This window comes from Leucopleurus acutus (assembly GCF_964270905.1).
Source record: "Leucopleurus acutus genome assembly, chromosome: 5".
Taxonomy (NCBI): Eukaryota; Metazoa; Chordata; class Mammalia; order Artiodactyla; family Delphinidae; genus Leucopleurus; species Leucopleurus acutus.
In genome coordinates this window covers 31,127,500-31,148,992 of record NC_139147.1, presented here as the reverse complement: position 1 = coordinate 31,148,992, position 21,493 = coordinate 31,127,500, and the positions used below count along the sequence as shown (strand labels likewise).

Sequence of the window (21,493 nt, the reverse complement as noted above, 5' to 3'; positions counted from 1 at the left end):
AGAGAGGTCACAGCCCAAAGCTCTTTTATCGCAGAACCCAGAGTAGGAGGGTGCGGGTGTGGGGAGAATCAGAAACCCCACAAATCTAAGAGGGCAAGAGAGATTTTTTAAATTTAAGATATCAAAGAATATGGCTTAAATTAATGCTCAGAGGTTCACAAATATCTAAAACTCCCTACGTGTCAATTGTGACAGAAAAGCTCTTGGGAAAAAAAAATCAGACATGAAGAGTGCTGCATGGTCTTCAACTTTCACCTGAATCAGGTGCTTCAGTTAAGATTTGTAGGGCATACATACAAATAAAAAAATAGTTTTAGCATCCATTTGTAGTTTGGAAGGTATTTAATTAATTTAACTTAGTGAATGTATAATTAACACATCATAGGATGTCACAATGTGATTGGCTAAGTGAAAAGTCATCTCTGTTTCCACTGATAATAAAGATTATATCTCTCTCTCTCCTCTAGTAAAATAAGATTATTACTATCCATTAGAAGCAATCATATCAGCACAAGACTGAATAAAAATATACAGCTAACATTCCTATTATTTCACTAAAATAATGCATCACTATATTTTTAAGAATAAAATAGATTGTGTTTGATGTTCTTCTTTGGGAAAGTAAATGGTATTAAATCAGGGAGAATTAGAAACTATTAAGAATGTTATTTTACCTAGATTCAAACTTAGAAGATAAGCATTAATTTTAAGGATTTAACTAAAAGGTCAGAGAATTTCATAGTTTTGATAAAAATCATTATTTTCAGAAAACAAATTCTAATAATATCACACCATCAGTAACTTCCAGCTGAGCTTTTGCTAAAATGCTTCCTGCCACGGTTAGGGCCTGGCAGATGTAGTAACCCGCGTCCGAGCGCTGAGTGTCGGTAATTGTAAGGTCCCCGGCTGGCGACACAGAACATCTGCTGTTGGCCTGTTGGGGTTGATTTGGGAAAAGCAGGTTCTGTGGAAACAAACACAATGTTACTAAGATTCTCTTCTCACTCAGAAGGAAAATTATATTAACAACAGCTACCGCAGTTAGAGAAATGTGGCTGGAAAAAGAAAACACAAAGATTTAAAAATACGGTACTGAACGGGTTAAAGGCCACACAGTGAGTCTCACTGGGAAACTTTTTTCCCATCATGGGAAAATGATGTGCTCTAAGAAGCGAGCATGCTCTGGCTGAAGGAACAATCATCTAGGTCTGGATCGTGACCTTTTACTCTCTGCGTGACTTTCTGTGAGTTACTGAACAGTTTTGAAACGCAGTTTCCTCATCTGTAAAATGGACATAATAATGCTCATCTGACTCAACTCATAAAACATCGTGAGAATCTAGAATGTAACATCAATTGTGTATGTGTTTCATAAACTGCAGATCACTAGAGAACGCAAAAATATTTTCTGCTGACCCTTTTGAATATTTGACATAAGTAACTCAATTTCTCCTAAAGGTATTCAAAAGTGTGTGACTGAGACTGACACAGAGAGACAGCTGAATCTCCTTCTGCTATAAGATTTTTGCAGGTTGTAACAGCTTTGAAAGGAGCTAGGTATAAAGGCTACCGTCTGAGCAAGCTTAACCAAATCACTGAAAATAAAAAGAAGATGCGGGATGTTTCTGAAGGATGCGTGTGATGGTAAAGAATTTCATAATATTACCCTATCAAAAAATCAAATGTTCTTTAGTTTCCTATATAACTCATATTAATACAAGCAGCCAAATCACAAAATTGTGAACGTTCTTATAGGGGAGCAGTAATGTTAACCTGGATGACCTATGTTGCTTTACTGTTGTTCAATTAAAAAAAAATTTGGATACAATAAATTATATTGAGATATGCTTCCAAGTTGGATTATAAATAAGGACATATCAATTTTTATGTTGTATTTACTTACAAAAAAAGAACATTATAACCCTCTGGGATCTGTTTCTTGACATAGTAATTAATTTTCCAGGTTTGTAATTAAACAGTTTCAATATGTTACAATCAGGAGGTAATAACATTCAATTAAAGGCATAAGACACATTTTCCCCTTAAAATATTTCTACCCTTGAAGTAATACCAATGAAAGAGGATAAAATAGGGTATTAACACTTTTCAATTACCCTAAATGACTTTAATCCTGCGAATGAGGTCCTACTTTAATTAGAAGCTCTTCTCTTTATTGCAACATGATGGATGTCCACTTTATTAGATTCGAGTGTGACACTGTAAGCCCACTTTACATAAACATACTAGGTTATTAAACCTTTTCTAAAAGAGGTGATGTTTGCTAGCATGCCAGGAATATAATTTCAAAATGCTATTGCCTTCCTATAAAATTTGTATTACTATATAAAGCTAGACTATTTCATACGTATGAGGCATAATTTGAGAGCAAGCTAATTCTCCTGTGGAATCCAAATATATTACTGAAATAAACCATCTGAAAGAGAAGGGTCTAAATTTTAAAGGCACTTGGAAATGATACAATAACTCAAAGTGTGCACTTTCCTACAATTAGCCATTAGAATACTAATTTACATAGCACTAATACATCAGATGGGCTTAATTCTCTCCGGGATCTCTTCCTCTACAATGTGTTATCAGTCCACCTTCTAAATGATTCGATGACATGGAAAATGGCATATGATTGAGGTTAACCCATCATCTTTATTCCCTGTTTGTATGACATAGGCAAAAGAAAATGGATGACAAGCAAAACCCAGGAATTCTACAGAGCTCTTCTCGCCTTGAAGTGCCTGGGTATCCTATTAGTGCTAATTGGCATTATCAGCACATATTGAGGAATATGGACCATTAAGTCCAGGCTCTTAACTCTCTATACAGATGGATAGTCATAGATCACTGTAAAAATTGGATACTGCAGACAGTAAGACTAATTTATTTTTCCTAATGTCCCAATTCATGATTTGAAAATTTACGATTTGCTCAAGCATTTCTCTTTTGTTCTCATTCACAATCTCCTTTCTCTCTCTCCCCTTTCCTCTCTCCCCCGACCCCTCTGTCTAATGTGAGGGAGATAGCTGAAATAAAGAAAAGGAGGCCTAAGATTATAATCAAATCAATCACCTAACTCGAAAATTTTTCCCAGAGATTAATATCTCTGGAATTACATGCCACTTGGTCAAATAAGAGAAAAAGAAATACTTTAATGCTATTTGATCATTACTTGTTTAAAAAACATTAAAACACAATGTAGCATATTTAAATATCATGCTCATTGGGCCACAAGACCAATACACATTTCATGCAATAGCATGTATAAGCCTGAAGCTATTTTAGGGCATGTGATTTACAAATGATATAGCTGTATCTACACGATAACAAGTTATAATGAGATTTAACTCACTACATGGATTTAAAGTGTAAATCTGCAACAATCAAATTGCTTTATATCATTATATTTGTATCACTTATGAATAAATAATAAATTCACATAAATATATTTACTATCAGTGGCTTGAGAAAGTAACTTCTGTGGCCCCCATACCTCCCCGAATGGGTGGAGGGAAGGAGCTACAGGCAGGAGTGAGAATCTTGACAGGCTACCAGGGCTCTCCAGGCTCATCCCCTCCTGCCTTCTCAGGCACGATGTGGGTCTGGGGACAGAGGTGACCAGAGTGGTGCTGAGCTTCTGTGCGTGGGCAGAGGGATACCTCTGGCCCTAGCAGCCTGGCCTGAGCAGAAGCATGAACTTGCCACTTCAGCCAGGAACAAGGGAAGGCAGATGCATTCTGCATTTTCCCCATTTCTAACCTTCAAAATGTGTAAAGCGTTTTTACATATAAACTACTTTAATCACATAATCTTCATAACTTATGTGAAGTAAAATATATTATCCTCAAATTTTAGATTAAGAAAATGAGCTTCAGTAAATTTAAACAGTGCTACAAAGATTGTAAAAATTATACGGAGGGAAAATGGCTTTAGAATTCTTTCCTTTTTCAGGGTACGTGTGTGTGTGTGTGTGTGTTCAAGTGTGTTATAACTATATCATGTTGCTTTACACTCACTTTAGAGTTTGGGATGTTTTAATCTGAAAGCAATTTTTAAGTGAAGAATCAAGGAAGTCTATGAGTAGAAATCTATTGTATTGTTACTAACTGATAAAAAAGATGGCAATTAAGTCCTGGAACAATCCTGATGTGGGATAAGACAGTGGCCAGAACTTTACCTTATCCTTCTCATCACTATATTTACATCCCACAAATCATGGGGGAAGTGAATTCAACAAAGAGCATTGAGGAAAGGAAGAAAGATAATTTGCCCATCCATACTGAGATGTTAAAACTGCTAGCTTGGGGTGGTACAGAACTGTATAGGAATTCACAACAATGCAAGGTGACGGCTGAGGGAAACTTCCTGATGTCTCTCTACCCAGATAATCATACACGAGTTTTGATCAACAGGTTCTCTTAACTTAGTCGAAAGCATTTTCCATCTCTGGCAAAGTTTTTAGATTGCCTGAGACTTTAACTCATGGTTTTCATGTTTGCCCAGGAAATTCTTCCAGAACTTGGACTAACACCAGAGGGTGCTGACAAGGAACACCAGTAGGTCTCTTCCTGCGAACTATATGCCTCCTTCGGAACGCTTCTGGAGAGACTAGAATGAAAATATCTCTAGGTCCCTCAGGTATGCACAGATAAGTCTGTAGACAAAGAACTCAATTTCTGATCTGGTTTAGGCTGGAATTTCCACTCATTGCCTCAGAACCTAGAGGCTTGTGCTTGTCCAACTTTGGACCAAGTTCTAAATGAGAAAACGGGTGTATTCAATTTGCTTTTAGCAGTCTTGAGAGATCATGCTGCCCAGAGAGGGCCCGGAGAGGACAAACCAGGGCACAGCAAAGACCAGACAAGTGTTGGTTTTTTTTCTGGTATTTAATGTATTATTTCCTGTCTAACCCCACTATGAGGGAATCCAGAAGGGATGATGGAAGAAAATATTTCTCCTACTCAAATTAACGGTAAAGAAAAGGTATTTATACTATATATCTATGAAAGGGGGTTGAAACTAGTTTCTAGGCTGATTAATAATGGAAATATTTTTGACTATTTTACATTTGCCCTGGATGTCCTAAGTGCTTTATATATACTAACTCACTCACTTATCCCAATGTAGCTCAATGCAAGAAAGCAAACTTACCTTTCTGTTAGGAGGTTTTAAACAGCTACAGGTTAGACTTTTTCAGATAATTTGGTTACACTGCATTGTATCTATTTGACGTAAGATAAAAATATTAGAGAATTAACACTAGAAAGAAAGAATGTTATATTAAAGCATCTGACTCCCGCTAATTTTAGAAATAATTGGTCTCTTTTTCAGAAATAAAATAAATTCAACATTGTTAACAAGAAAGGAAAGACAAACTTTGAAGGTCACTAGAGACGGGGAGTTCAGAGATTTCAGAAAAGCAGTCAAGGCTTACACTCACCTGGCTGCCTTCTTTTTGCCAAAAAACTGCTGGCTGTGGGTTTCCTTTAGTTTCACAGGGAAATGTCACTGTACGACCTTGAGCAACAATCTGATCTCTTGGCCTAACCACAAACTGTGGAGGAGCTATAATTTAAAAGGAAAGAAAGTGTGTCAATATAAACTGTTGACAAAGAAAAATATATCAAAGAGAAAATCTGATACTAGGTGGATTGCTCAGTGCCAGACAGAGGCTACAGTTTTTGATTTAGTTTTAAGTATTTCACAAAACACAATGGGGAAAGAAAAACGAGCACTCTATCAAATGTGAGGAAAGAAGTAAATGTATTCGTAGACACATTTTAAGTGTACACTGTAAATCCTGCAGCCCCTATACTCGCATAGGAAAATAGATTTTTAATGATATTCTAAAGTTTTTAAGAAAAAACATGGTTTCCCAATATGGTTTTGTGTTTTGAATGAAGAGAGAAAAAGAGGCATTGCATTACTCAAATATCTCCTTCCTGTGAAACCAATCTACTAACAAACATTCATTGTTCTTGTAATATTTGCAAGACATTGTACTGGGCACAGGGATACCAGAAGGAATAAAATATGATACCTATTCTCAAAGTGCTGATATTCTAGACCTGAGGAATTGAACTGTTGAAAATATCAAAGAATCGAAGAGACGGGAATTACATACAAAGATAACTAACAATATAAAGAAACATGTGAAAGTGGTTGACTCTATTTAATTCATTTCATTTACATCAATAAGCATTCGGCAATTACTATGTTCCCCTACTGGGCACTAAAGATACACAGATAAAATCATCTACCCTGCAGCCATGAAGGTACTCATAGTCTAAGAGAAAATACAGAACATGATCATGATGACAACAGCAACAGCAAAATTAAAACAACAATTCTCTAAGGCTGTGGTAAGTTCAATGATTGAGGTGCTCTCAGAGCACAGAGGAGAAGCACTTAAATTATAGTACACATCATGAGTGTGATAGGACTTCAGGAGAGAGGGATCCCTTTGTGTTAAGGTAGCTGTGAAATGCTTTATGCAGGAGATGGACATTATGGAGACTTGGAGGAAGGGGTGGCATTTAGAGAAGTGGAGAAATGAACATATTCCAAGCAAGGAGCTAACTGAGCAAAGTGTAAGAAGCAAGAACGCATCTAGCATACAGTGTGTAATCCCAAAGGAATGGCAAGTCCCCATTGTATAAACAGCATTGGCTACAAAAGATAGATTCGTATCCTAAGAATGGCCTGAGAAGACAAACTGAGGATTTTATTCCGACTCTTTCTAAGCTGAGGAGTGATAAATGTAAAGCAAAAATTTTGGAAGCTTTAACCCTCTGATGAATGTAGTATATAGATTGTGAGCGAGACAGATCAGTGAATAAAGTAGGGAGTCTGACTGGAAGGCCAGTAAAATGGTGTAGGCAAAAATAATGAGACCTAGGTACAAGGAACTCCAGTAGAAAATAAAGGGATGGGGTAAAAATGCTAAGGAAGTTCAGATTTAACTTTGGGGCTAATTATAAAGAGAAAGAAGAAAGTGAAAAACAGTAGACTGTGTAACTGGACGTTTTCACAAGGACATCTTCTTCATACTAAAATCCACTCCTGTTGAAGAGAAAACAGCATGTTTATTCTATGACTTTTCTAATCATCTGTTTCCAGTGTAACTCCTGGCTTATACTAGAAAACTTATGACCAAGAAAAAAACTTTAAAATGAACTCGAAGTTTTAGAACCCAGTGTACATGGCCACAGTCCTAAAATTTGAACGCTGAAGAATTTTAACAGCAAGCACCATTCGGTAAAGTCCTTTACCCAGAATTCTTTCAATCCTTTAGGAGTACATAACTGCAGGTCCAAGAACAGAGTAAATGTAGGGTATCCTCAAACATGCAGGATTTACAGTGTACAGTGTACATACAAACAGCAGCAGCATTTTTTCAAAAATCTCAAGAGATCTGTAGTGGCTTATTTTTTGGTGTCCTATTATATTGCCTCCTAATTCAACACATTCAACACACACCTCAGAGACAGAAGGAATAAATCTACTAAGTGAAATTTCTTCTACAGCTATAGATAATAGAAGACTCAGTTTAAAAGGATGAAGAACCCAGATTTATGGATCTATTTGAACAGGACGTGGTTTATGTTGCCCTGTATTTTTAGGAGATTACTTGCTTCTTATGATCTTCTTGTTATTTCTATACAATTCCACTGATTCAGCAGATACATTGATTTTTGTTCCATTTTTTTCTAATACAAATGATAGTTTAAATCAACATTACACAATTACTTTAGGTACGACTCTTAAAACACTGCAGTGTCCATTTTTCAATAGAGATGTGAAACCACCGATAGTTATCCCCAAAGATACTTAAGATTGGTCTCTATCATCTGTAATATCTAAGAAAAATTATATACATTAAAAAAATTTAAAGATCAATGTATATTTCTTTCCTTCTTAGTAATTCTATGAAAAAAAGTTTACTGCCAACATGGACACTAAGTACGAAGTACTGAGTAGCTTAGCTTGTACCTCATTATCAAAAATAAAAACTAAAATAAAAGTCAATATAGTAAAAATCAGTTAACAGTCTGTGATGAAAATCACATACACAGCTTATTAGTTCACCTATATTGCTTTGGACCAGAAAGAATTTGAATTGGTTCTCAAAACTATCTAGTAAAACTAGTTAGTAAAAATTTAGAGCCTCATATGAACTATAAAATCCTTCTTTATATAATTTTTAAAATGTAATAACTGAGAATACACATGATTAAAATCATCAGACGAAACATCAAATGAAAGCAATGAAAACATATTTTATAGTTTTAAGCATATTATGCTTACTCTGTTTATCTATCATCTATCTCGGCAAAATTACCATTTCTACTTTAAATATTAAACTATAGACTTCTTAAATTTGATTTTTCAAGCTTTCAAAAACCTTTGGATAGATGAGCGATTTTGTAAAATGCTTTTGGAATCCAGGTCCTACAATTTTAACACAGCTGCTAAAACATAACCCCCAAAATAAGGACTGGCGAATAACCACATCTATCGATCCACTTTTTGAAAAAGATATGATTCAGCTATTTACTCGTTCAAAAATGTATTGACTGGTTACAAACTATGATACATTCTGCTTGGTACAGGAGATAGAAAACAGAATAAAATATTGTTCATAGCCTATGGCAGAGACTTGCTATTAAATAAATAAATAAAAACAAATACGGCAGGATATGACTTGCATAATAATAGAAACATGCGGGGGGCATCAGGGGAAAAAGTGTGGAAGTGCACAAACTAGATCAAGTAACTGCTGAGGAAAAAAGAGGAAAGATGCCAGGAGATGGCTATGTTTGAATTGTGCTTTGAAGCACAAGTAAGAGTTCACGAGATGGAGAGGACTCAGGTCACCTGGGACGGAGAGAGGCAGACACAGGCAGAGACCTGTGGAAGCAGATGTGTTGGGAGGATATAAATGATTTTAAAAATAAAATCAGAGATGCAGAAGTGACATAGGTAGGGTGAGATAATTTATGCTAAAGGAGCTTAAATTTTGCCCTAGAAAGTATGGAGATCTTTTCACAGATGCTTATGCAAGAAAGATATAATAAGGTTGTGTTCTAGAAAGAATGCTCTTCCTAAAAGAGAAAAGGCAGATATGAGGCTGAAAAATCTTAGCAAGTTGGGACAGCGAATCCAGTTGAGAATTGCTATATTCACAGTAGCACCTAAATATAATATTTTGTAAGAATTCTTAAAGGAAAAAGAAATTCTGCAATATCACAGTGCAATATTTACCACTGATGATATAATCTAAAAGACCAGGAAATCAAAGTTTCTTGAGTTTTTACTCAGTAATGAATTTTTAAAGGCTAGTAACAAAATGCTATCAGCATTTGTGTTACTCAGGCTATGAAATATCCTTTCATGTGATGTTTATATATAATGTACTTTTATTCCAAGTTATTATAAATACACTGTATTTATAATGTACCAAATTGCTTCTTGTCACCCAAAATTAAATCACACTGATCTTGCTGAAACTAGAATCATCTTTTCATTTTTAAAATTAAAAAATAAAGATATTAAAGCATTTAACAAAGATTTTAGAAGTATTCAAGTCTCTGAAAATGTACATCTTTTCTTATTGTCATCTGAAGTTGAGCCACCAAAACCAACTGCATCAATCACTTTTACTTCTGTAGACTCTCCTTCTCTGCCCAAGACCTATACTGTAATCTTCTGTGAAGGGATATCAGCTGAAGGAATTTAATTTTGAGGTTTTAAAATGAAAAACTGCATCAATAATTCTTCTGAAAACACTTCACAGTTTCAGTATTTCTGCCAGGTGGCAGTGAAAATGGTTTGAAAAAACAGTACTTGGCCGATGGCACCAATGGGAGGGAGTAGGCAGAGAGGTGGCATTTTATCAACACAGCATGATAGCACAAAGTGTGCTATACACAAAATGGATTTTCTATGATGGCTCTCATTAAATATGAAAAAACACAACTAGGTCCTCAGGATGACAATCCAAAACACATATTTAAACCCAATGTGAATTAAAGAGTTTGAGTTATAAACTCCAGAAGAATATGCTAGTTATAGAAATGGAAATTCTCATATATTTCAAAGACAGAAGACTATAAAATGCATATTTTTTATGTCTTCTCTAAAACCTGAAGCATTAGACAAATCTTTTGTAACTATGATGTAACGACTGACTTGCTTAACCTATTAAATGATGATACTTTATTGCTTCAGCTATAACAAGAAATGAAATGAAGAAAACAGAGTGGCACAATTCAATGTTCAATTACACATGTACTAGTTAAAAACAACAGCTCCTTAAGAAAAGTACATTGTGTGCTTTCCAGAGGAGTAGATCCAGATATAAAAAGGTCAATTAAGATTAGAGGTCTGTCTCAATGGTGAAAAACGGAAACCATTTCCTCTAAGATCAGGAACAAGACAAGGTTGCCCACTCTTACCACTATTATTCAACATAGTTTTGGAAGTCTTAGCCACAGCAATCAGAGAAGAAAAAGAAATAAAAGGAATCCAAATGGGAAAAGAACAAGCAAAACTGTCACTGTTTGAAGATGACATGATACTATACAGAGAGAATCCTAAAGATGCTACCAGAAAACTACTAGAGCTAATCAATGAATTTGGTAGAGTAGCAGGATACAAAATTAATGCACAGAAATCTCTTGCGTTCCTATACACTAATGATGAAAAGCCTGAAAGAGAAATTAAGGAAACACTCCCATTTACCATTGCAACAAAAAGAATAAAATACCTAGGAATAAACTTACCTAAGGAGACTTAAGACCTGTATGCAGAAAACTATAAGACACTGGTGAAATAAATTAAAGATGATACAAACAGATGGAGAGATATACCATGTTCTTGGATTGGAAGAATCAACATTGTGAAAATGACTATACTATAGGATTCAGTGCAATCCCTCTCAAACTACCAATGGCATTTTTCACAGAACTAGAACAAAAAATTGCACAATTTGTATGGAAACACAAAAGACCCCAAATAGCCAAAGCAATCTCGAGAAAGAAAAACGGAGCTGCAGGAATCAGGCTCCCTGACTTCAGACTAAACTACAAAGCTACAGTAATCAGTATGGTACTGGCACAAAAACAGAAAGATAGATCAATGGAACAGGATAGAAAGCCCAGAGATAAACCCACGCACACATGGTCACCTTATCTTTGATAAAGGAGGCAAGAGTATACAATGGAGAAAAGACAGCCTCTTCAATAAGTGGTGCTGGGAAAACTGGACAGCTACATGTAAAAGAATGAAATCAGAACACTTCCTAACACCATACATACAAAAAAACTCAAAATGGATTAAAGACCTAAATGTAAGGCCAGACACTATAAAACTCTTAGAGAAAAACATAGGCAGAAAACTCTATGACATAAATCACAGCAAGATCCTTTTTGACCCACCTCCTAAAGAAATGGAAATAAAAATAAACAAATGGGACCGAATGAAACTTAAAGGCTTTTGCACAGCAAAGGAAACCATAAACAAGACAAAAAGACAACCCTCAGAATGGAAGAAAATATTTGCAAATGAAGCAACTGACGAGGGATTAATCTCCAAAATTTACAAGCAGCTCATGCAGCTTCATATCAAAAAAACAAACAACCCAATCCAAAAATGGGCAGAAGACCTAGATAGACATTTCTCCAAAGAAGATATATAGATTGCCAACAAACACATGAAAGGATGCTCAACATCACTAATCATCAGAGAAATGCAAATCAAAGCTACAATGAGGTATCAACTCATACCAGTCAGAATGGCCATCATCAAAAAATCTAGAAACAATAAATGCTGGCGAGTGTGTGGAGAAAAGGGAACCCTCTTACACTGTTGGTGGGAATGTGATTTGATACAGCCACTATGGAGAACAGTATGGATGTTCCTTAAAAAACTACAAATAGAACTACCATACGACCCAGCAATCCCACTATTGGGCATATAGCCTGAGAAAACCATAATTCAAAAAGAGTCATGTACCACAATGTTCATTGCAGCACTATTTACAATAGCCAGGACATGGAAGCAACCTAAGTGTACATCAGCAGATGAATGGATAAAGATGTGGGACATATATGCAATGGAATATTGCTCAGCCATAAAAAAGAAACAAAACTGAGTTATTTGTAGTGAGGTGGATGGACCTAGAGTCTGTCATACAGAGTGAAGTAAGTCAGAAAGAGTAAAACAAATACTGTATGCTAACAGATATATATGGAATTAAAAAAAAATGGTTCTGATGAACCTAGGGGCAGGACAGGAATAAAGACACAGATGTAGAGAATGGACTTGAGGACACAGGGAGGGGGAATGGTAAGCTGGGACGAAGTAAGAGAGTGGCATGGACATATATACACTACCAAATGTAAAATGGATAGCTGGTGGGAAGCAGCTGCACAGCACGGGGAGATCAGCTCAGTGCTCTGCGACCACCTAGAGGGGTGGGATAAGGAGGGTGGGAGGGAGACGCAAGAGGGAGGGGATATGGGGATATATGTATACATATAGCTGATTCACTTTGTTATGCGGCAGCAACTAACACAATATTGTAAAGCAATTATACCCCAATAAAGATGTTTAAAAAATTAAGGAAATTTTATCAAGAAACTAAATATAAGACCTAATAAAATAAAAAGTCTTAGAAGAAGACACAGGAAAAATAAAAAAGAGATTAGGGGTCTGGTACTGTTCACCCAAAACTGTGTTTTTGAAAATTTAAATACAATGCACAGTAAATTAGATTTGATTTCTGCTAGGTTATGCTTTGATTCTGCATTCAGCCCAAGCTGGCTTCAATCAAAGTCACGCTACAGCTCTGTTACGCTAACGCCCGCTGCTGTGAGTGAGTGGGTGATATGGAAATCAGATGGCTGAACACGAGTAGGAAGTATAGGCCTTGCATGAGGTGGGCTTGGAGATGTGGGATGGGGGGACCCTAAAGGTGATCACATTATGTTCAGAGTTGTTTTTACAGGAAAATATGACTTTCTATGGAGACATGAACATGGAGACAGTCATGAAGAAGTTGCATACATTAATATGTGATAGGGTGGCTATAGGCACACTCAGCAGCTCTTCCTTCGGGTACAATTTTGCACCTGAGTGAATAAGCTTCTTCTTCTGTAACAATAAAGATTATGAACTTTGCATCCTAAACTCAAGTATAAAATTTTTTTGCTATTTAATATTTTTTGCTTGTTAAATTATAATATATTCTATAAGCATATTTGAAACACACATTCTTCCGTTATTTGCTTGTTTTAAAGATCTGCAAGTTGAAAACTGCTTAATACAACAACAATAATTAAAATTAATTGAGTGCTTATTAAGTACCAGGAGGTGTGTTAAACCATCCACAGGCATTATCTCATTTAATATTCAAAGAGCCTTACGTCTTAACTTCTATCATTATGATGTAAAGACTAGAAAATTGAATCTCATGAAGGCTTTTAAAGATTAAATCAATAGATAGGAGGAAGGACTTGACTTCTGATCTGTCTGATATAGTTGGACCTCTTAAACACATATGGTTCACTTCAAGCCATACGACTGAGAATCTGTCATGTCATTACCAAACTGAAGGGCAAGAATTATATGCTATAATTTCCAATATGGTATAATGTTGTTAAAATCATAACATGTTTTTCCTAAATAATTGCTTTTATTGTTAAAGTACATAAAACCTATAATCTTGCTCTTTCTGCGCCACCTGTAAGTACAACCTTTCTTAAGTATACTTATTTCAAGTGATTCTTTATTCAAAAACCTACAGTGCTTTTTCTATTGCTTGCCATTGCAATGCTTGCACATCATTCTCCTCTGTGTAGCATGTTGTCTTCCATCAGCTGGCCCAGGGTTTTACCATCCTGATGCTCACCTGTCCCCAAACTAGCTCCAACATTTCAGCAGACCAGTCTACTTTCAATCACTTGCATGCGTATTTGCTTGTTCTAGTGGTTAATCCATCTTGATATCTATTATCCTTTGATCCACCTTGTCGACAACGATTAACCTGAACACACTCTAATCTTGTACTTTTCTTGTGTTCTTCCCACTGAAGGTACTTGCCCTTGCTTGTATTGTCTTGTTTCTCTATTTGTTCCCCCTGCCTGTGTGCCTTGATTCTTCTGTTCCATTGTAAACTCTTAGTGGTATGGTGTGCTGTCTACTATTTTGCAATGAAATGGTATCTTTATTTGGCCTGGAAAATCTCCAAATAGTGAACACTAAATAAAATTCTTGATTTAAAGCAAATACTCTTGCTTTTTCCCCTCTCATCATACTAAAGAATATGATGCATTCTTACCAGTGACAGTAACTCACTATTATAGTAATTTGGGTGGGGAGAAGTCAAAGAAAATATGTTTGAAAAATTTTCCTAACTGATTCTTATATGCCCCTCTGTAAAGAATGCCCAATACACCAAATGAAAATCTATAACTTAAAGACTATAAATGAGTAGCCACCACCCCAGAGTGACAAAAGCAGCATAAAAAATGTTTACCAATTCTAAAAGTTCCTGCAAAAGAAATTAGTTAATAGGCTTAGCCTCAGCAACAAGAAATAGCAAAAATTCATTTCATTAACATGAAATGTAGAGCAGGAGTAAGAGATGAATGTTTACTCAGTAATCAGAACAGGCTGGCTTCTAATTGATAAATGATTGTTTCTTCAAATTATTTAATTCTATTTAATTTTTACTATTTAACACTTCACTTGATTTCAAAAAATTTCTGTTAATAATACTGAAAATGCATAATGTCATAAAAATATTTGATTTGAAACTTATTAACACATAATCCATACCAGAGGAAGTAATGAATTTATAATGAAAAATATAACTTAGGGATATAGGATTTAAAATGAACATTTTTATAAACCCCATTTAATCACATTTTGTTCATTTGTCACTATTTTTCAGGAATATAAACGATCAAATTGCTAAATTACCTACCTTCCAAATTAATCATTTTCTTACTGAGTCCATGGCAATAACTCTTCTGGATGAGTGCTGTGATTTCTTTCTCAGCCATTACCTTACTTCTAACTAATATTAAAAATTCTTATTCCATAACAAAAACCAATATCTATACCTCTTTTCAACAATAATCTAATAATCTATCTCTCAATATATATGTTATATATATATATATATATGCTTTCCTAATGTCAAAATGAAAAAGTAAAACTACTAAATAGTCTGCTGTTTTCATAAATATGGAAAGTATAGTGGTCAAAAAAATAAAATGACTGAAATGAATCAAAATCTTTAGATTCGTCATCTATTTAGATTTCATATTCTACTCTCCACCTATGAGAGCCCTCGCATATACAAACTGCATTCAATCCTTGTATGAGTAAAGACGTGTTCCAATTTTGCAGCTATACTCTTTATATTTTTTAACCACTGTTGTGGAATTTATTGATTGTGGGAAGACTAATTTTTGAAGGTTCATATAATAGTGAAAACTAAAAGTTATTCATGGTTGTTCAAAATCTGATGACTAAAGTAGGCCATGAAGCTAGTCAAATGTGTTATATAGTATAACTATAAAATAATGTAAGTGACCTTCTAAACTGACATTTATAATAACTGGGAAAGCAATTCCAAAGAGGGTCAAAGGTACTGGTTTTGGTGATAATGTGACGTACACACAAAAAAGTATGTGTATGTTTTGTGACAGTGATTAAAACCATGTTCTTAAATGTACAGTCACAGATAATATGCTTCTCCTTGAAAATGAGCAATGTAAATATAAAAATGAAATAATTCTACAATTATCTAGAATAAATAGAATGCCTTTGAAAAGGATAAACTCATTTGGTTCAAAATACCCTGCACATTAAGATCTCACTGCATGCATATAAAAACAGTGTTATAATAAACAGCTCCACCACATAGCCAATTTTTCTTTAATTTTTGAATTTTATTTTATTTATTTTGTATACAGCAGGTTCTTATTAGTTATCTATTTTATACATATTAGTGTATACATGTCAATCCCAATCTCCCAATTCATCATATAGCCATATTTGACCTTAATTTTTTTAAGGCAACATATTACTGGAAAAAATAATAAATAAATAAAATTTATTATTATTAATAAATTATTAAATAAATATAAAAATAATAATTTATTATTATAAATTTGTACTAGAAATGAATTCAGATGTTTGTTGGCACTTTCACTCATAATAGTGTTTAATTATTTTAAGCAAACAATTACTGGTTTTATATGGTGTCAGGGTCTGAGGGTACTAAAATCTCTGTTCTCTGGAACTTACCGCCTACCAGAGGAAACTCACATGCAAACAATCAAGCATGACACAACATGATGAACATGGTAATTGCTGTAATACAGGATGTCCCACCATTACGAGAGTAACTTGACTCAGTCTGTCTCCAACAGTTGGGGAAAGCATTGAAAGAGAAAAAGAGAGAGCGAGAGAGAGATTTGTTCTTTTGAGATTAAGTAGGTAAGAAAGGAAGGGTGTGAGGTTGTTCCTCACAGAGGGAAAAATACATGCATTATGTTAGAGATAGAAGTTTTCCAGACTGCACCAATGCACCATTACCATCACCTGGCTTCACTGACACCTTTAGAAAAGCAGGTAAGTCTGTTTGTTAAACTGAAGGATTATATTGGTGGAACCATGTATTTTTCTGTATAAATGGTCTTTACTGGCTTTAGCAAGTCCAACTTAATCCTCTAATGGTATTAAATATTTCTATATTGTAATAAATGAAATAGCTAACTCATAAAGTAAGTTGGATATGTTTACAGATCATTTTAGATTTTATTACATTTGCACTTAAATTATAGGCAAGTACAGAAAATCATGTAACTATAGGAAATCATTCTGAAATCTAACATGCAAATTTCATAAACTTTTGAATTCTACAAGTTACAAATTAAGAAAAAAATTAAATTTAAACAAATTCTGAATTGTAAATCACATTTTCCCATATTATACTGTCCTTCACCAATCGAGCTTTGCTTCTCTACTTTGCTTTCTGAACTAAAATACTGAGTAGAAAATAAAATAATAAAATTTTGTTTTCTTTAAGGGACTGTTAATTTTCAAGGAAAATACTATTAATTTAAAAACTAATGAATCATTGAATGAGGCAATATTTACATTATTTTTGAAAAAGATCTCATTTTCACCAGCAGAAGAAAAGTAGTTCAAGTAGTGGTGAAAAAAATCCTCTCCAGATACTAACTGGGAAAGCTAGAGTTCTCAGTATTGTGGGTAGAAGAGGTTGTAAGTGTGGAGGTGAGGAGGTAAAACTATAGCTTAAAAATGGCTCTTCATGTAAATGGTGAGACAAGACATCCATTTTCACTCACTTAACCTGTCAACTTGCCAGAACTGTCATGTCAGCACTCTAGCTAAACCACAAAGGTTGATCACATCCCATTATCTCATTTTTTTAGAAAAAGACTGCATGAAGATGCCAATCAGAAAAAAAAAGGGGGGGAAACTTGCAAGCAAGGAACAAATGTACTGAAGCTGAAGGGCTGCTTAGTTAACGGAATTTTAATATGCAACTGCAATGTTTCTTAATAACATTAATTACACGCTTAGTAAGGCACCATCCTAACTCATTAGTGCCTTCTTTTTTGTTGTATTTTATCTCCTACTAGCAGAATGGGGACTATATGATTGGCCTGTTACCATTAATGTTGCTTAATCTTTTTATAGCACTGTTTAAAACTGCTTGCATACACATTTTCGAGGCAAGTATTACCTATGTATGCATATGTGTGTATCAATTAACTGCACCAACATTTGGCGTGCCCCTCCCACATGTAAATGTTATGCTAGACCTAGAGGCAGCAGAAAGATAAATACAACAATGTATTTACTGACAAAGAGCTAATAGTTTTGAGGGGAGATGAAAATAATAGCCTCAGTGAATCTGGGAAGCCATGTTTGCCATAAGAGATTTAAAAAAGCTTTCAGACATATTTTAACTCAAAATTTAATTTAATTTGGTAGTTTATATATTTTAATGAATCTAATTATGTACTATTCCCTTGAGTGACACTTAATATGTTTAAATAAGTAGTGCAGTAATTCAAATGTCATGCATATCATATTTAGGTGTAATGCACATCGTGATATATATTTTACAGTATATACATATGTAAATAGATATGATGATATCTTTCTGTCAACAAATTATTATAACTTAGAAAAATGAAAATTTTTACTTTCTAAGAAGGTGTGACTAAAATATTGATGCTATTTCTTTCTGGCAATAGCCAGTGAAATCTCTTAATACTAATCTCATAATACTGTTTCTAGCCAGAATATTTACATTATTGAGATATTTGATATTTATAGTACTTTTAACTACTAAGTTAACAATTTATTTTATTTTCATTTGGATAGATCCCAAAATTAATGAGTAATGGAGTAAAGGCTTATTGCTCCACCTTCCTCTATTGACCATAACAAAATAAATGAATAATATGGAAAAACTACCATTGCCTCAAACCACAAATTGTGAAGTACCCCTGCCAAACAAGGTCAAATCTGGAGGAAAATGAGGATGCAAGGTGAGCAACAGCTAGCCCCACCCACAATCCTCTATCAATGCCAATTTCACAAAAAATTTCTGTCAATACTGTGAGAGCCCAATCCATGATCCTTTGATAGAAAGAAAGGAGATCTAGAGTCAAGAAGGAGACTTGGGAAATATGAGGCATGACTTTGCAGATAACCAACTAAAATTAAGAAGTCTGGAGAGAAGGTATTGAAGGAAAGAAAAAGCCAAGCCTACTATGGATGGCGAAAATTTAAGGGGGCCCGCATGACCTTCCCTTCATGGAGTTACTCCCATGGTTATGTTATGTTATGTGACAAAAGGGATTCTGCAGATGTAATTAAGGTAACTAATCAGTTGACCTTAAGATAGGTCTTAGGGACCTTAAGATTAGTTTAGGGGCCTAACCCAATCACATAAGACCTTTCAATCAGGGAATTTTCTCCAGCTGATAGCAGACTGGGAAGTGAGAGAGATACAGAGCAAAGCACCTGAAGGATTCAAGGGATCACTGCTGACTCTGAAGGCTGTGGCAGCCATGCGCAAAGGTTAGCAAGTGAATTGTGAGCAACTTCTGGCTGGCAGCCAACAAGGAAATGGGGACTTCAATCATACAACCTCAAAGAACTCAATACTGCCAACAACCTGCATGAATTCTGAAGTAGATTCTTCTGGAGAGTCTCCAGAGAAGCGCCCAGCCTGATCAACATCTTGATTTAGCCTGTGAGATGCTAAAAAGAGGACCGAGTTGAGTCTGGTTGGACTTCTGATCTACAGAACTGCGGCCTAAAAAACGGCTGCTGTTTAAGTCATTCAATTTGTGGTAACTTGTTATGCAGCAGTAGAGAACTAGTAAAACTAGTAAAAACTATCTTCATTACAAAGCAGGGAGTATGAAGGAAGATGAAGAGTGTTTCCTATGGAATATAGAGAGTTTGTAACATAAAGTGTTTTGCTGTGTATTACTAGAATCACTAGCTTACCAAGGAGAAAATGACATGTTTTTTGAAAAAATATTCCAGATAAGAGTTCAAGTAGAGGTTGACCCTGATACTTTTCACTTTCTCTTCTCCAAACATGTAAACCCTAGCTTTCAGCAGTTAACTAGATGATTAATAATCAAATAGGGACTAAAACAGGATCTACGTAAAATAAAATAAAGCAAACTGTATATTAACTAATTACTTACTAATTAATGACAGAAAAGAACATAATCAATTAATCAAAGGGAGATAAAGCATTTATATCGTCCAAAAATAACCCAAGGAAACACAGAAATACTTTAGAATAAATAGTTGTCCATAGTCTAAACAGAATTATGTACAACAGGGCCTCTCTTTAAAAAAGAAACAAACAAAAAAATCTCAAAAAGGGGTAAAGGCGTTAAAACACAAGTGAAGAAGAATACTTTGTTCAAGCTTATCAAGGAAATGAACTAAAAGTTAAAGTAAGTTAAAGGAATATATTTTAGAAATAAGAAAAAATGATAACTGCAGTTGAAAAAGTTAGGAAGGTGATAAATACGCATTAAGAAATAATACAATGTGAAAGAATGATGACTTCAAAATTATTATAGAGAAGTTAACAAATATGGAACTGAGACAAAGGAAAGCCAATATAACTGATGTATTTGAGAAAAACAAGTGAGACAGAAAAAGTACTCAGAGATAAAACAGAAGAAACCATTTTGAAATAGAGTAAATTAAAGGATGAATCTGCAGATTCTAGGGGTCGTGCTGTCCCAGGAACATTAGACACAGGGTGATCAGGCCCAAGGTATAACCCAGCAAAGTTATAGAAGAAGGGAATACATTGGTATTCATATTTGTATTCATAAAAGGGTATCCCAGCTGAGGATAAAAATATTCTGTAAGTCTTGTACTTCCCTATAGTACCATTCAATACAAAAACAATAAAACATTCTCACGAAAGTCTGAGAAAAGAAAGTATGACTCAATAATTTTATACCTACCCTTCAAATTAGAGGCATTGAACAGACATTGTCAAACACACAAGGTGCTTCCAAAAGAAATAAGTCAGTGACTAAAACCAGCCAAGCATGAGAAGTAACCACTACTTGTTTTTCACTTGAAAAATTAGTATGAGCTAAAGATATTTTAAATGTTTCACATTATGGGAACTCTGTTAGAATATACAAGACAAAATACAATGCATTTTTTAACCTACAATTTAATCAAAACGTATGGAGCAATGAAAAACGTGACGCTTAATAAAAATTAAACGGGACACTGCATAAAGTAGCTAATCAGCGCCAGATGAAGGAAACATCAATGGCTCCTAGGAGAGAGATGATCACCTCAGGTCACGGGGTAACACCTTGCCCAAAGAAGAAAGGCTGAAGAGAATAAAAGTATAGGTTTCCTTCCAAGAGGTTTCCTTCCAAGATACACTCAGGATGCCTTTTGCACAAAAGTGGATCTTGACATGAAAGGATTTGTATATAATATCCACCTAGTTTCTGATTTTTAAAAAACTGTAATATTTCCAATATTAAGTTGAATTATATCCAGCACATTAAACTTTCCAAATTTCAAGGTGGGGTGGAGGGTAGGGGTGTTGAAAACACCAGTTGCATTATTTTTAAAGCATTATCTGCTTTCTATTTTTTCCTGAATGAAGTTTTTCAGTCACTTTTTATTGGATCTTTTGGTGGCCTCAATAAAATGTTTCAGAGCATGTTATAAAACAAACTCCACTTCAACTCAAAACAGAACTTTCTAAAATGAAGACATGTTAATTTTTTGTGTTTAAACAGTTAAAAGATTGAAAAAATATGTCCCTACAGATTTCTGTTTAGAATAGTGGCTGCTTCTTTAAAATAATAATAATAAAAGATGGGAATTTTGCAAAAACATATATATTTCTCAATACTTA

General features: G+C 34.7%; 1 protein-coding gene across 1 annotated transcript in view; it reads right to left on the bottom strand.

Annotated features, from left to right (window-relative positions):
- The window catches only part of ROBO2 (roundabout guidance receptor 2), a gene marked incomplete at its 5' end in the record, with an annotated part of 1,616,413 nt that overhangs the window by 94,307 nt on the left and 1,500,613 nt on the right, over positions 1-21,493 (bottom strand). The window contains 2 exons of the mRNA XM_082840252.1: positions 793-964; positions 5,450-5,574. Of these exons, the coding sequence (XP_082696378.1) occupies positions 793-964; positions 5,450-5,574 (297 nt within the window). The remainder of the gene's footprint in view (positions 1-792; positions 965-5,449; positions 5,575-21,493) is intronic.